The sequence below is a fragment of the Fundulus heteroclitus genome, chromosome 11 (genome assembly GCF_011125445.2).
Source record: "Fundulus heteroclitus isolate FHET01 chromosome 11, MU-UCD_Fhet_4.1, whole genome shotgun sequence".
Classification (NCBI taxonomy): Eukaryota; Metazoa; Chordata; class Actinopteri; order Cyprinodontiformes; family Fundulidae; genus Fundulus; species Fundulus heteroclitus.
The window spans coordinates 12979684-12994689 of record NC_046371.1 but is presented as its reverse complement, the minus strand read 5'-3'; the positions used below and the strand labels follow the sequence as shown (position 1 = coordinate 12994689).

At 44.6% G+C, this 15006-nt stretch overlaps 1 protein-coding gene across 5 annotated transcripts in view; it reads left to right on the top strand.

Moving 5' to 3' along the window:
- shroom1 (shroom family member 1) overlaps positions 1-15006 on the top strand; it is a 41759-nt gene that overhangs the window by 17309 nt on the left and 9444 nt on the right. Inside the window, exons 1-8 of one of the 5 annotated variants that reach the window (XM_036142881.1) lie at positions 2482-2566; positions 5212-8067; positions 8161-8347; positions 8509-8561; positions 10357-10727; positions 10761-10899; positions 11348-11920; positions 12439-12535. In XM_036142881.1, coding sequence (XP_035998774.1) covers positions 5408-8067; positions 8161-8347; positions 8509-8561; positions 10357-10727; positions 10761-10899; positions 11348-11920; positions 12439-12535 — 4080 coding nt within the window. In that variant the 5' untranslated portion in view covers positions 2482-2566; positions 5212-5407. Of the gene's footprint in view, positions 1-2453; positions 2567-5211; positions 8068-8160; positions 8348-8508; positions 8562-10356; positions 10900-11347; positions 11921-12438; positions 12536-15006 lie in introns of those variants that run through there. The other 4 variants (XM_036142879.1, XM_036142880.1, XM_021323416.2 and 1 more) reach the window with 4 other exon arrangements.

The following is a 15006-nucleotide window of genomic DNA, read 5'->3' as shown; positions in this document are numbered from 1 at the left end:
GCTCAAAATTGAAAATGTAAACTAAAGTGCTATATCAGGGGTTTTTTTTAACCGGGAATAAATACGAATATCTTTTGAATCATAAAAGCCGAACTGCATGCCGAAAAGACACAAATTAAAACAATGTGAATCTGTGTAAAATTATTTATTTGTGAAAAAAACAAAAAAACAAAAACAAAGGGGAATTCCTAGTTTTTATTAAGAATATTGATTAAAATCTCATCTCATTTTCATGGACCTAGCATCGCGTATTTTCTTGTCTCGCGCCCAGAATGAATTGTTGTCCTTGAATTTCTGTCCTCCGTGCAACCGTGACGTATCACTTAGCCCGTCTCTGTGGCTGCGCACACCCGCCCAGTCTTCGTCTCGCAGTTGCTTCTTTCTCCTCGCTCTTTCTTCCACATACATTCAGCCCTCATAGACGGGCATTATGCTGGAGCGAGCCACCGGCGGGACCTGAATGGAGCTGGTTGTTGACACCGTCCTAACAGCAACAAAACCTCTGCATAGCTGAGCACCAGGGCTGCCAGCTTCAATAGCAAACAACAGCGACGGCAACAAGGGTTGTTGTTGATCACCGCACCAACACGCAGGAGTTCAGAAAGCTCACATTGTTATCCGGAGTGGGTTTGAGCCTCGTAACAGACCAAACAGTGTCCAGTTTGGAGGCTGTGGTTTACGGGATGTATTAGCTTTGCGTAGCAGTAATCCACGACATTTGAGAGACTAGCTGCTTTGTTTCAGATAAGTCGGAAGTCAGAAGGAGGCTAGGAACGCAGGCAATATAGCATGAGTAATTTAAAGGGTTTCTGAGATAAAGTGCAGCAAGTATCTTTAAATATGACAAAGGAGGACCATGAGGAGATTCTGTGACATTATCTATTCATCCGTCCATCATCTATATCCACTTATCTGTGCAGGGTCATGGGGGGCTGATGCCTATCTCTAGCAATCATTGGGCGAGAGGCGGGCTACCACCTGGACAGGTCGGCAGTCCATCACAGTTTTGTGACATTAAAATGGCACAATATTTCTTGTCACATTTCCCTTTGTCATGGGACGAACTGTGCAATTACTATCAGAATGTGACTTTGTCCGGCGGTTATTATGGGATATCAAAGGTGACCGATTATGCGTGGCACCCTGTTGTATCAATTTTTTGACGCTTTTATTGTTAACGAAGAAAGAAGGTCGTTCTTGAGTTGTTTAGTTTGAAGGACTGCATTCGATCATCCTTAGTTTAAGATTTGAAATAGCTGAATTGGTCAAACCTGAACTAGATAATCATCGTCCGCACAAAGGGTATTTAAAACACTTGACTGTCTTTCAGATTTAGAAGTTTGTAAACTGGAGGATAGAAAATACTTTTATTTCAAACGTTACTCCATCAGTTTGCTCCAAATGATCCAAATGTTCCAAAAGATCCATCCATACACATGTGTGCATATTCTGTACAGTATTAAAGCATGACTTCTGTAGAAATAACTTCTAAATCCTTTGTGAAATTTTGTGTTAAACTATTGAACTTTGGAAAAGTAGATTCTTAAAATAAAAATGTGTTGGGATCCAACACTCAAACTGGGATTTTTCCAGGCATTTTTCTTTGCCTTTGTTGGTATTTGAACCACCTTAGGACTAAACAAGAAAAACAAAAAAAAAAGGCAACATATTGACACGTAAAACCTGGGATGATTTATGTGACACAGATTTAAAAACACAGTTTTTCAGTTTTTAAACATTTACTCTATTTTGAGTTCTATGTCCTTAGTTTTCCCCTAAATATATATAAAACAAACGCTCATTCTTGTGAACCCAGTATGGTGTATCATCTCATCTCTTGAGCTGGAGCATCAATACATAGCTGATATTCAGATTTTGTATATCTTATCAAGATATCAAAACGTAACTGTTATTACATTATACTACTAAAGCAACCAAACCAAGGGGAAAGGGAAAGACCGGGGTACTTGTGGGGGCTAGCTAGTCTTATGACTTTTTTTTTTTTTCTCCCTCTGTGGGGTGGAGGCTGGTAGGTCACCCATACACCCACGCCCCCCTGCGCCGCTATCCCCCTCCTCCCTTTCTCTGTGCTCTCTCCTGCCTTGGCTGGTCTCCATGCGCCAGGCTCAGGGCCTTGGGAATAAATGGTGCCCCGGCTCTGCTCCGTCTTTGAAGCCAGCCTGGAATGCGAGGCCTCTCTTTTTTTTTTTTTTTCACCCCTTTCTCCCTCCGTTGTTCGGGCAGCCGGCAGCGCTAGCAGCTATCCGCAGCAGTGAAATATTCCCTCTGCTGCGCTCATTGTGCACCGGAGAGCCGGACGTCATCGGCTGGCCAATCAGGGGCTCCCACTAGGCAGCCTCAGGTCTCTGTGGGGGGAGAAAGGGACCCACTTAGAAGTCTTCCCTCTCGCACTTGCCTCTCCTGGTAACTTGCTCCGGTCGTATTTTAGAAGAAATACGGAGATAATTCGGATCGTCTGCATCTAGGGATAAACAAAAAAACAAACAAGAAATCGTTCCTTTTCAGATGGGGCTCGGAAAGGTCAGTGACTTAGACTCGAACCTTGGTGAGTTTTCATTACTTGTTCCCATCTTTCATAGCCGCCTGTTGTTCGCAGACTTTTTAAATCCGCTCCTCAAACTGTTGATATCAAAGCAGCTCCCGGTACGTCTCGGGTGTTTGCGTCCGCCCATCCAGTTTCCCAACTTATCTCTGCTTTCTTGCTGTCATTGTTCACTTCTCCTGTCTCTTGTTGTGGTTTGCGTGTGAGAGTATTTGTCTGCCGGAGCCAGTCACCCTTTGCCTCCCCCTCCCTCCCCCCGCTTTGCTCCCCTCTGTACATTTTGTCACTGCCTGTCCCCTCCATCACTTCCACTTGAGCGCTCCTCTGTTTGGTAGCCTCTCTGTGTTCTCAGAGGAGAGAGGAGGGCTGGAAACTACACTCAGAGACCCTGCAGATCAGAAGCCTCTTCATAAATTCACTCACTTCCCTTTAAGTTTTCCCATTGGGAGACCCTCAGGAGGTGGGTTTTGTGTGTAAGCAAACTTGACCACCTTGCGTCACATTTGCACGTTTTCAAACTCCCTTGACTTGGCAGACCTTTGAGAAAATCCTGCTCTTGAAACAGACGAATAGTTTTCAGTCATCGGTTTAGTTCATGCATAACTGGGAAAACATTTAATTATCATAAGCCAGGGGGAAACAGCCCTAATTCAACTGATACCGGATGGGAACGAGATGTCTTGTTTCCATGACTAATATAATATTGATTCTGCTAAGTCACTGTGTGATAACTGGTTGGTGCGTCTTTGTTTTACCAGCAACATTTACTTTTTTACATGCTTGAGAAGCATCAAGCTTAGAGGGTTCAAATGGCAAAGTCATAGTAAGGCATGCTGGTCATGAGAGAGTCCTGTTATTAGAGTCTTAAACCTATCATTAGCTTGCTGGAGCTCATTTCAGTACCAACAACGCTCCCAGGTTCTTTGGAAATCTTGTGGTATAAATTTGCTTAATGTATTACCAACTCATTAAATAAACAGTTATTTTTTTAAACACAAGTAGCTTTTTAGCATGATGTACACAATAACAGGACAACTTTTAGTTTGCTGCTTCAAGATCACTTGTTCCAGATTAAATAAAGGTGGTGTGTGTAGAAGTGATGCAGTAGTTTCCACTGTAAGGATTCAGTAACAATTTGTTCCTTAAATCCTTGAATCTTGTCTTATTAGTAGATAAACAGCTGCTTTGACAACTTTGGTTTTAATTTTTTTTTTATTAAAGATTTCCTTTTTTTTACCAATGTCATTTATGGGAGATTTATCTGTGTGTGAATTGCAGCTGGTGCATGCATTTGCACATTAGCTACTACAACTAACTATCCATCGTTGTATTAAATTTGTTCTAAATTTGCACCTCAGTGAATAAAAACTTTCTAATTTTTAATCTGTAAATGTATAAATGAGTTTTGATATGAAACATGTGAATTGCCCTTTTTAAACTGAGGAAGATTGGTTTCTGTAAAGGTTCACTAGTAAGGTGCTACAGAGTTCAGCCAGTGACTGAAACAGGTGGTGAGCAGCGCGTGGTCAGAAATATTCACGTTGCATATCAGTATTTTCTCAAATACATTTTAATCAAAATGTTTAACAAAGAAGATTTAAAAAGCAACACTTTAGTATCTCTTGAAAACGGAACAGGTTCAGGACAGTTTGTGCGTGCCACATCGCTGTATTACATCTGTCACATGACTAATCCCCAAATATTTCATGTGAGATTCCTGACATTTTTTTTTCCTCGAGTGGGCTGCAATGTGCACCGCCAACCTCAGAGCCCTTAATGAGAGTGAGAGGCTTTATTGATGCTAAACAGCCTCCTTCAGCAGGTGGTTAACCCTTCTGATCCTCGGATCGGCTCTGAAGACTCAAATATGCAAACACATATACTTTGGGAAAACAAGAGAAATCCACCTCGCCTTGTCATGTGCTAATGAGGTTAAAATAAGAACAAAGTATATATTACACAAAAAATAGTGCCTTTGTTTGAAATATCAGGCCTCGGACAGTATGAGATTCTCACAGTTTGATAACTTGGAGTAAAAAATGACCCCAGTTTCACAGTATTAATACAGTTATTTTAAAACACAAACGTATGACATGATCTAAATGAGTAAATATTTCTCCTTCTGCTAAAAACAGCAGTGTGAGTATAGCTACTGTCTTTCAGCCAGCTGACCAGTGCGCATCAAGTGGGGGGTATGCTCCATTCAGCTGGGAAAAATGACAGCCACCGTTTCTGGCATCTCTTTAAATGGAATTTGTTGTATAGCAAGAGAAAAAGACAGAAACCTCAGTAAACTGTGGTAACCAGTCAGGCCTTTTGCTGAATGTTTATTTTATTGTTTTTTTACTGTCATTTTATCATTTTTTTATTAGTAGTTGATTTTAATTGTTGTTTTATTGGTTTTCTGTTCAGCCCATTGTCTGTTAAAGGCGCTAAACCTTAATAACTGTAACTAGCCCATATATTGTGCCCAGCTGATCTAACACGAACGAAAGAGTCTTCCTGTTGCGGTTTGAGAGCCCATATTTTGTCAAATAATTCCACCCCCTGGTCTGTTGTTTTACCCATGCATGTCTGAAACTGACTCCTGAGTTAGGATTTTGGACTAATAACACTGTCTGTGCTGTGTTTTATGTTCTCTCCACCAGGAGCAGACTGCTTCAAGAGGCTTTAACTTAACCGAGTCAGCAACATGACCTAATTTGAGAAAAGTTTGAGAAACGACTGGGTGGAACTCCCCCCAGTTTTCCCCCCTGCAAGACGGACACATGCATCATTGCACATTCACATACGTATGATCTACAAGCCCGGCCTTTCCCTTCCTGCCAGTTGCCCCAGGCCTTCATGGATTCTTACAACTTGCACTTTGAGAGAATGAGCAACGTGGACCTGCATCCTCTTAGCCTGTCTGTAAGCCGGCTTTCGCCAGCCAAGTCCAACAGCAGCATAGTTGACCATTTAGCCCACCACCAGCACGGTAAAGGAGATTCTGCTTACAGCTCCTTCTCTGGTGGGTCCACAGCCCCAGACTACCCGTCTCCGTTCCTCCCTGATGACCTACAGTCTAGCTCCTTCAGCCACTATGCTGACCTTAAATACGTGAAGTCTATCTACCATCCCACCCAGTTTCTGCAGTCTGACTCAAAGACTATGGATCAGCTCTACCGCTCTGTCGAAGCCATCTCACAGCAGTATCGCAATAACACAGAAGTGAACTACCATAGCCACAATGGCAGCAAGAGTTTGCACTTCAACAACACTGCACACCCCAAAAAGGAGGCACATTCGAGGACTCCGTCCCAAAATGCTCCAGCTGCTGGCCATGCTCCCCCAGTCCCAGCACGCCTTGATAGTTTTATAGCCACTAAAAACTTGGAGAACAGCGGGGTTCACCTTCATGGTACCGAATTTAAGCCTCTGCCCCAACAACCTCCACAGCAGCTCAAACCCCCTGGCCAACCACATTCTCAGAGTCTAAATGCTCCAAGGACTGAGATCCAGGATAAAGGCAGCTCAAGCTTGAGTTCTGAGCCAGTGTACTCAGTATGGAGAGGCCCTCACGAGATGCAGCAGGCCCAGCATCCACCAAGCTACCGGTTGCACCTCCAGCTTCACAACCAGACAAGGGTGAACCCAGAAAACCCTTCCACCGTGGACAACGGTGCTGCCTCTGAGCCGCACAGGTCAGCAAACGCCCCAAGCAGATCACCTCCTCAAGGCAAAAACCAGCCGGAACACCTGACGCCCAAACGGCCTTCTAGCAGCAGTGACTTTAATGGAGACCATCTGACCAAATCGAGTAGTCCTTTTCGAAGTGAGCGCAAAAGGGCACACTCAGCTCAGGAATGGCGTGGTGGTCCAGAGCCGCAGCGACCCGCCAGCCCCAGGAACAGCAGCCAGAGTTTTCTCAGCAGCAGCATTAAACACAAGGGCCAGTTTTACTTTGTCACAGGGGTGTACAAGCCATCCGACTCTGGTATGCGGACCCACTCTGCAACCGTAAGCGGTACAGAGGCTGCAAGGGAGGTCTCCGCTGCCTTAGAGTCCCACCGTCACCGAGACAAACAGCGGTCTCACAGCACTATGGATAATTTTTTCCGACCTCCCCAGGAGAGTCCCCACTCTTCCAGTGGTACAATTCCAGAAGACGAGGAGGTTTTCATTTCAGTGGATCAGGAAATGGACCTGATGTTCAAGGGCATGGACCAGGAGAATCACAGACCGCCCCACTTTTTGAACACCGTGGAAGAAAGTCGTGAGATCGGCCGCCACACCGCAAGCAACCCGATATTCTACTGCGGACCGGACGGACAGAGCCCCCCGCATTCAGCCGCTCGTCGAGGCGAGGTCAATTTGGTGACGAGCAACGAGTCGCCGAGCTACAGCAAGATAGAAGATCCTGCAAACCGAGGGAAGCGGCAGCCTTTGGAGGACGTTGCTAGCGAGAGGATAAGCAAAGAGACCACGCCGCTGCTGTATCACCTCACCGGAGCTAGTCGAACAGTTTTCCAACCCAAGGTGGATCCTGGATTCGGCGGAAGAAAGGAGGCAAGCTTCAAAAAATCCGTCCAGGGGGATGTAGCAGTAGGTGATACAGAGAGACCAGCACAAGGTGACACTTGCCAGAACCCGAGGGGAGAGGCTCCGTCCGTGGCATGTGGCACTTTAGATGATTGTTTTAAGAAGTACTACAAAGAGAAACTAAAGGACGCCCAGTGCAAAGTGTTGAGAGAGACGTCGTTTAAGAGGAGGGACCTGCAGCTGCCTTGGCCACACAGTTTGACGCAGAACTCTGAATGTAGGCCAGTAGCCATTCACTCGTTCTCCTCATCACAGGACTCTGAGATATCCACAGACACACTCACTCCTTCGTTGACATCCGAGGACACGGAGAAGGGCAGCATAAAAGAGGCCTGGGACAATCAAAAGGAAATCGACAAATCAGCGGAGAAGCAAAACGGGAGGTTGGCGAATGTGGCCCAGCCCCAGGTGGCACGCATCGGAGGCAGAAAGAGACTGACCCAAGAGCAGAAAAAGATGTGTTTCTCTGAGCCAGAGAAACTGAACTTGATCGGTGGCACATCCAGCCACTCGCCCTCCCGCTCCTTTGGAAACGAAAGCGAGGGATTGTTTGCGGCCGAGTGTGAGGGAGAGGAGGGGATGCAGCAAGCGGAGCAGGGACTGGTTGCAGCACGGAGGAGGATGTTTGAGTCAAGAGGGCGAGCTCTGTCTGTCTCAAGCGCGTCAAAGACGACCCTGAAGCATCTACAGCATCAGGCCCTCATGGAATACATAGAACGAAAGACGGGCCAGAACGTGGCTGAGCCGCAGCTCCCGACACCTCACTTACCGACTCCGCCCAGACAGAGGCATTCTCTTGGCGAGAAACCGTTTGACTGGAGTCCTCGCCCACAATCAGGGAATCAGGAGAAACCCACGAAGAAGAAACACCACAGACCCCACTCCGCTGGCCGCATTCTCGATTCCTCAACTAGCTCCATCAGGTACCAAAGGAAATTACACAGTGGAAAAGCTTGACTTTTTTAACCTTGGTACTCTTCAGCTGTATGAAATACTGTTTAAATTTCCCAAAACAGGTATGCCCAGTTTTTCTCTGCACAGTCCTGCTCAGGCCACTATCCTGGCCACCAAAACCCTTCCAGACCGAGGGAGAGTCAAGGCCCACCTCAGGGGAAATCTGCATCTGCAGAGAGTCTGTTGGACCAGCGAGAGCCAACCGGTTTCCTAAGGAACAGATCCACATCCACACCACACACATTTCAGGTACATCACTAACAGATTTTTGTCATTTCTTAAATTGGGGAAACTCTAGGGTTTATCTCTGCTTTTAAACATAATGCTTCTGTATATTATTTCCACCAGTGAGTGAGTTTTTAAGAAGATAAACAAGTCATTTACATGTGCTTGGTGTGTTGGCTCTGCAGGCACATGACAAAGAAGAGGACCCATTACCAGTTAACGCTGTTGAAACCCAACGGTATGTACCAGACCTGTAGCTAAATAGGGACATTATAATTGTTATTTGGTCTTAAAAGTATTAGGTCAATGATGTGTCCTCCAAGTGTAAGTCTCAACTTCATTCATTTTGGTACCTAAACGGTTAACATCTAGCCGCTTCAGTGAACAACCTTGTTTTATAAAGATTGACTCAAAACCCATGGAACTTGAGTAAAGAGCTGGTGATCAGCGGCCGTTGAGGTTTTTCACACTTTGCATGTATAACCCGTAAACTTCAACCTGTGTAAGCTTCAACGTGAGTCGCACAAATTGTAAGGTAGAGGCGAAAAGGTGCATGTTTTTTTTACAAAATTACTTACAAAAGCAAAATTAAAAGAAATGTAGTGTGCATGTGTATTCTGACCCATATACTCCATGAGCCATGAATAAAATCCCGAAAATCCAGTGAACCAACTGCCTTCAGAAGTCACCTAATCAATAAAAAGAGTCCACCCATGTGTAACTTAATCTCAGTCTAGCTACTGCTGTTCCGTAAAGGGTTCAGACATTTGGTAGAAACTAATAGAGGGAATTACTAATCCTGGCTGTACGGTGGGTCCTCTGTTCGAATCCTGGCCTGGGCTCTGTCAGCGTGGAGTTGCATGTTTTCCTAATACATGCATGGGTTCTCTCTGGTTATTCTGCCTTCCTTCAATACTCCTAAAACATTGCTTTTAGGTTGATTGGTTACTCTAAACTTGCCCCTAGGTAACAGTGTAAGCATGCATGGTTGTTTGTCCTGTGTCTCTGCTGCCCTGTAATAACAGATGACCGTGGCAGAATGTATCCCAACGACCGCTAGAGACCAGCCCCCTAAACTTTGCATGGATGAGGTGGTAGAAACAACATCTGGATGGATGGATGGAGCAAATAACACATATATAGACAAGCATAAAGTTGAAGAAAAGTTTAAACCAATGTTGGATTGTGAAAAGCATCCCAAGCAACTACAAACCTACCAAGACGTTTCCATCCATGGAAACCCAAACTCCATGCAATTAGAGTGTTGATCAGAAAACCAGCTGAGAGATCCATGGTGACTCTGGAAGACCTCAGAGTCCACAGATCTGAAATGAAGAAGCCTTTATACTGGGCTAAGTAATTGCTAAACTGCATTTTGTTATTATTCAGATTATTTTTGTAGAATATTCAAATGATAGGACGACAACCTGGAACACTGAAGTCACAAATCTTCAAGGGAGAAAATACCTTTTTAAGTCGCTGCGTCTACATGGACAATGCAGACGACTGTCCACTGTGGCTCTACGCTCTTCCGGGAGGAATGAACGCTGCTTGATGCAATCTACTGTGTTTCCCTAGATAGGAAACTTTTTGACTAATCTGTATAATTTGATTGAATTTGACTTTGTAAAGTGCCTTGCGATGACATGTATCATGAATTGGCGCTATATAAATGAAATTGAATTGTGTGTAAAATCAAGCTGTGTTAGGGATAAAACAAACATGACATGGGGTTCTGGTCAGATGAGACAAAGATATGTATCTTTTGGTCTACATACAGGGGCTAGATGCAAATGCAAAATAAGACCACACTTCAACATGAACACACCATTAGGACAGAGGGATTCTTTAACATGCAAACTTGAAAATGCGTTGAAGTTGGTTGTCATTATGAGGCAAAATGTGAAAAGGCGCAAATAATTTCGCAAGACACTGGTTTTCTTTGAATCGTTCACATTTAAGTTTCCACTTTTCTAGAGCTTGATTTGATTTTATTGCTGTGGTTTTATCCTGGATTTAATTTTCAATTTCAGCTGTCAGAAGAACGAAGCAGAAGCGCCATCAGAAAAGCGGGTCCCCGAGGGCCAGCAACGCGCTCGGACGGTGGGACAGAGGGGGAAGTCCATGGAGGAGCTCGGCGCATCGACGGTTACTAAAGTATCGACCCTGAGTAAAAGCTCCGAGCACCTGGATCAACTGCGGAAGAATTCAGCCGAGCCCGCAGGCGAATACAGAAACGAGAGGAAGGCTGCACACCTTGCTGAAGACAGAAGTGCTAGACGACAGGAAGCGAGAAAAGAAGCGGAGTTTGTTGGTCAGAGTAACTCTCAGGGACAGAGCCAACACCAAACCCGGAGCAATTCTCCAGAGAGGCAACGTCCTGAGCAAGGGGGGGATGCGGCAGGAGAACGACGCTCCGCCGGAGCCGTCTCTCCAGCCTCCAGTGGAGAACTTAGTGAGACAGTTTCTAACCCACCATCCCTCAGAGGTCAAAAGACCAGTGAACGGGAGATCAAATCCTCCTCCTCCACACCCACCCAGACAAAGCTTCCTTGTGAAAGCCCACCGAGCTCCAGGTAAGAGGAGACTGTCATTCTTTGTTTCTGGTTACTGACTGTGGTTCCCTTCTAGCCCATTTTAAAGATAATTAACACTTCCTGTATCATACTTCACAAAGTAAAGTCACATTAATAGTTCACTGCAAAAACAGAACTAAAAATAAGTAAAATGCTCTTAGAATTTGTGTATTTTTCCTTGATTTGAGTAGGTAAATAAGATAATCTGCCAATAGAATAAGATTTTTGCACTTAAAATAGGAGCAATTTATCTCCATCATCTTATTTCAAGGGCAGTATATCTAATTACCCTATTTTAGGGGTCAAAGTACTTATTCCATTGGCAGATAATCTTATTTACCTGCTCAAATCTAGGACAAAAACACAAATTTTAAGAACATTTTACTTATTTTTAGATCCGTTCTTGTTTTGCCTCCACAAATCTTATTTCTTAATATTCTATTTCTAGTAGAGGCGGGACGTCCCCTGGAGTAGAGCGGGAGCAGAAAGCGGACAACTCAATCGGCGAGACAAACCACGAAGTGTCTCTGAGCTGCGGCGTCACCACTGATCCATCGCTGTGGATTCTCCCGCCAGAGGAAGAGCTCAAGGAGGACGTCCTGAATCCCCAGCTGGCAAACGACGTTCCCAACGATCCCGGCAGCTCCATCTCCACCAAGCAAAAAACCAACCCCCCTGCGTCTCCCTCTACTTCCGTCTCCGAAGCGGAGGTGAGGGAGCGGGCGGATGAGGGGAAAGGTCCGGAGCTGGAAGCTGAGACGGTGGGAGAAAAGGAGGAGACGGAGGACGGGGGAACGCCAGAGGGAGAGACAAACGGCTCAGAGAGGTCTGCCAAGAAACCCAAGTGGGAGGAGCTGGTAAAGGCAGTGGTCAAAGCTGACCAGTCACTGGCCAGGGTGCTCTGTCCGGTGGCCAATCGCAAGACCGCGCTGATGCTCATGGAGCAGCTCCTGTCTGAGGACACGCTGCTGATGGAGGAACACTACAAGAAGAAACAGGAGCAGAAAGGAGCTGCAGAAAGGTGAATTTAGTGGGGAAACGTCTTCCAGCAGTGGATTTTAATTTACACAATCAGGCGTGTCACCCGTCCAGGGGACAATAACTGTGCATCTAGTATCAAAAATTCATTTCACTCACATATTTGAAACTGTTTGAAGAATGATGGAGTTGACAGACATGAAAAAATAAAGACTCCTGGATGAGTGTTTCCATGAAACTCTACACTGGCTCCACAACTGAGCTCCACCAGTGTTGCGTTACATTGTGTTACGCCACATGTGCAGACACACCTGGTTATTTGCTTACTGCTGCACATGCACTGGGATGTCTGCCTGGGTAATCAGATACATGCAGACAGAGCTCTTAAGTTTAGCTTTTTTTTTTTTTTTTTTTGTAATACTCAAGGCTGCCTCTTGGCCTTCCTCAGCCAGCTCTAGGCAAACATAGGAAGTCTGACTCAGCAAAAGAAAGGACGTTTAGTCAGGAGAGTCTGCATGGATGAATAAAGTTGTGTTGACATAAACGTATTTCTCTCTTTAGTGAAGGAGATGAACCATCCCCATGTCTGCCCGATCCCGACGGCGTGAAATCTCAGCGTACAGACGAGCAAAGCGAAGCTGAAATCACCGAGAAGAAGGTAATTATTTAGCTTACTCAGAGTAGATCGTGATATGCGTTTTAAATAAAGCAATACACATAAAGAGTTCATCATAAAGAATTAATTCTTCGACATGAGTAAAACCCTTTTCTTGGTTGTAAACGTCAGGTTAAAAATGCTGATAAAGCTTCACGCAGGTTTAAAATGTAAGGTTTTATACTACTTTGTCTTCACATGATAACTAACAATATAACCGTCCTCCTTTGCTGCATTGCAACAGAGCAATAAGGCTTACAAAGTGTGTTCAGCTGCACAACTACAGCTTGCTTTGTGTTCCCATTCTGTAGTCGTAACGGGTGATTTTACACTGACATCATCTGGTTGCTATTTGGCCCGAGTGGACTCATTTCACTACAGATAGCCGTGTCCCTTATCACATGATGTTCTGCCTCTTATCAGCGTCTCGAGCTTGTATAATATTTGGCTTTGGCACCAACTCTCGTTTTTCTTCCTGGCTGCCCTGCAGACTCTCTCCTGTAGCCTCGTATCTTCGTCCTGAATCATTTACAGTGCACTGCAAAAGGAGTCATGCATGTTGCGCTTTTCCACATTTTATCCTGCTACAAATACATACTTTGCTCTAGTTCTTTGTTATTTAAAGGGAAAATATGCTTTTAAATCCTTCCTTTTCACATTCAAATCCTTCAGTTGTGGTCTACATAAAGTCAAACTGCAATGCTTTGGTGGTCTGAGCTCAGGAGACCCCTCTTGTAACCCATTATCAGCAGACCGTGTCTTTTTCATGCCCCCCCCCCCCCGCCCCTAACATCTCCCGCGGCGTTCCACTCCACCCACCTTCGCCATTTTTTGTAGTTCAATGGCCGAGATCCTATCACCTAGCTCAAGATAAACTTTTTACTCCGAAATTTATGAAGAAAAGTCAGCGGAAGATGTTTTTATTCAGCCTTACAGGTTCGAGCCCAGAGCCTGACTGGACTATAATTCAATAACAATATATATGGATCGTAGACATATATTGATGAAAATAAGGGTCAATTCAAAAGTTCTATAGAATAAGAGTTTTCCTTCCTCATTTATCAATATCGATCAATATGATTTCTATTTTATCGATATGCTTTTTTTCTATATCGTCCTGTCCTGAGGGAAAACAATGCTGCTTATATCATAATGCCACTCGAAATAGGCACCACTGTTGTGCTCTCAAGAAACTGTAAGCGAGCACACAGTAAGCGCTGTGAGCTCTAAATAAAAGTCTGTTAAAATTTCAGCGATATCAGGAGCTTACTGCTTGGCTGCATCCTTCATTTCCATACTCGATCAGATGAAGTCTCGCTGCAAATCCCTCTTTGTTACTGGCAAAAATGACTGAAGCATTGATTTGCGGGTAGATTTCCACGAACAATAACGTTTAACCAGGTACTTCGAAAAGCTTCTGATAATGGGGGCTGGGGGTGTGACTTGTGTGAGTTAATACACCCAACAAGTGAAAATTTAGACTTGTCCACTGAAGGCTTCGGCATCCGTGAGTTTGGACTCTCATAATCGAAGCGATAACTGAACAGGGCGGTAAAAATATTGCCTTATTTAGACGTTCCACCAAAAAGAGCTGTGACTTAACAGCGAAGAAAACGGAACAGAAAATCTGAACGGCTCGAAAAAAAAAAAAAAGCATCTAAAGATATCTAAACAACACTTTGGAAGAGTAAATTCGACTTTTCAGTACTTCCAGGGGCCCCAAACATACACCAAAAGGTTTTATTTACGGGCTGAAAATATGATGTCCCCTTTAATGTGAGAGGCCAACCTAAAGTAGTGCATAATTGTGAAATGAAAGGATAAAAATTCATGATTTTTCAGACTTTTTTTTTATTACAGGAACGTTAGAGGGTCACTTTGCAACTACGGCTTGAATTCTTGCAGGGTTTCTGTCTGCCACGACATCAGGAGGCTCAACCTTTCACTGGAAAATGGTTCAAGCTCGGTCAGACTAGATGAGATGTGATTGGATGCATCTGTGAATGGTAGCTTTAAGTCTTGTCCAAATATTTTATGTTGGAATTACAGCTGGGCTTTGACTGTGCCATTGTAACGCACACACATGCTATAATCTTTACCATCCTGTTTTAACTCTGGCTGTATGTTTAGGCTGGCTGTCCTGCTAGAAGGTCTCAGTTCTTTTGCAGCCTGGTCATTGGCTCCATCCATGTTCCCATCAACTCAACAGCTTTCCTAATCCTGCTAAAGGCCACAGCGTGATGCTGCCACCATTGTGTTTCACTATGGGGATGGCATGCTCAGGGTGATGTGCAGTGTTAGTTTATAGGATTTAGAGTTGTGCTGCATCCTCTACATTTGTGATTGCAAACTGCAAATGAAACCTCTTTTGACTTCTTTTCAACGGTGGCTAACTTATTGGTACTTTCCATATGGTGTAAGGTAGCGGCCCTCAAACTGGGGTTCCCGGACCCCCGGGGGTCCGTGAACCACGG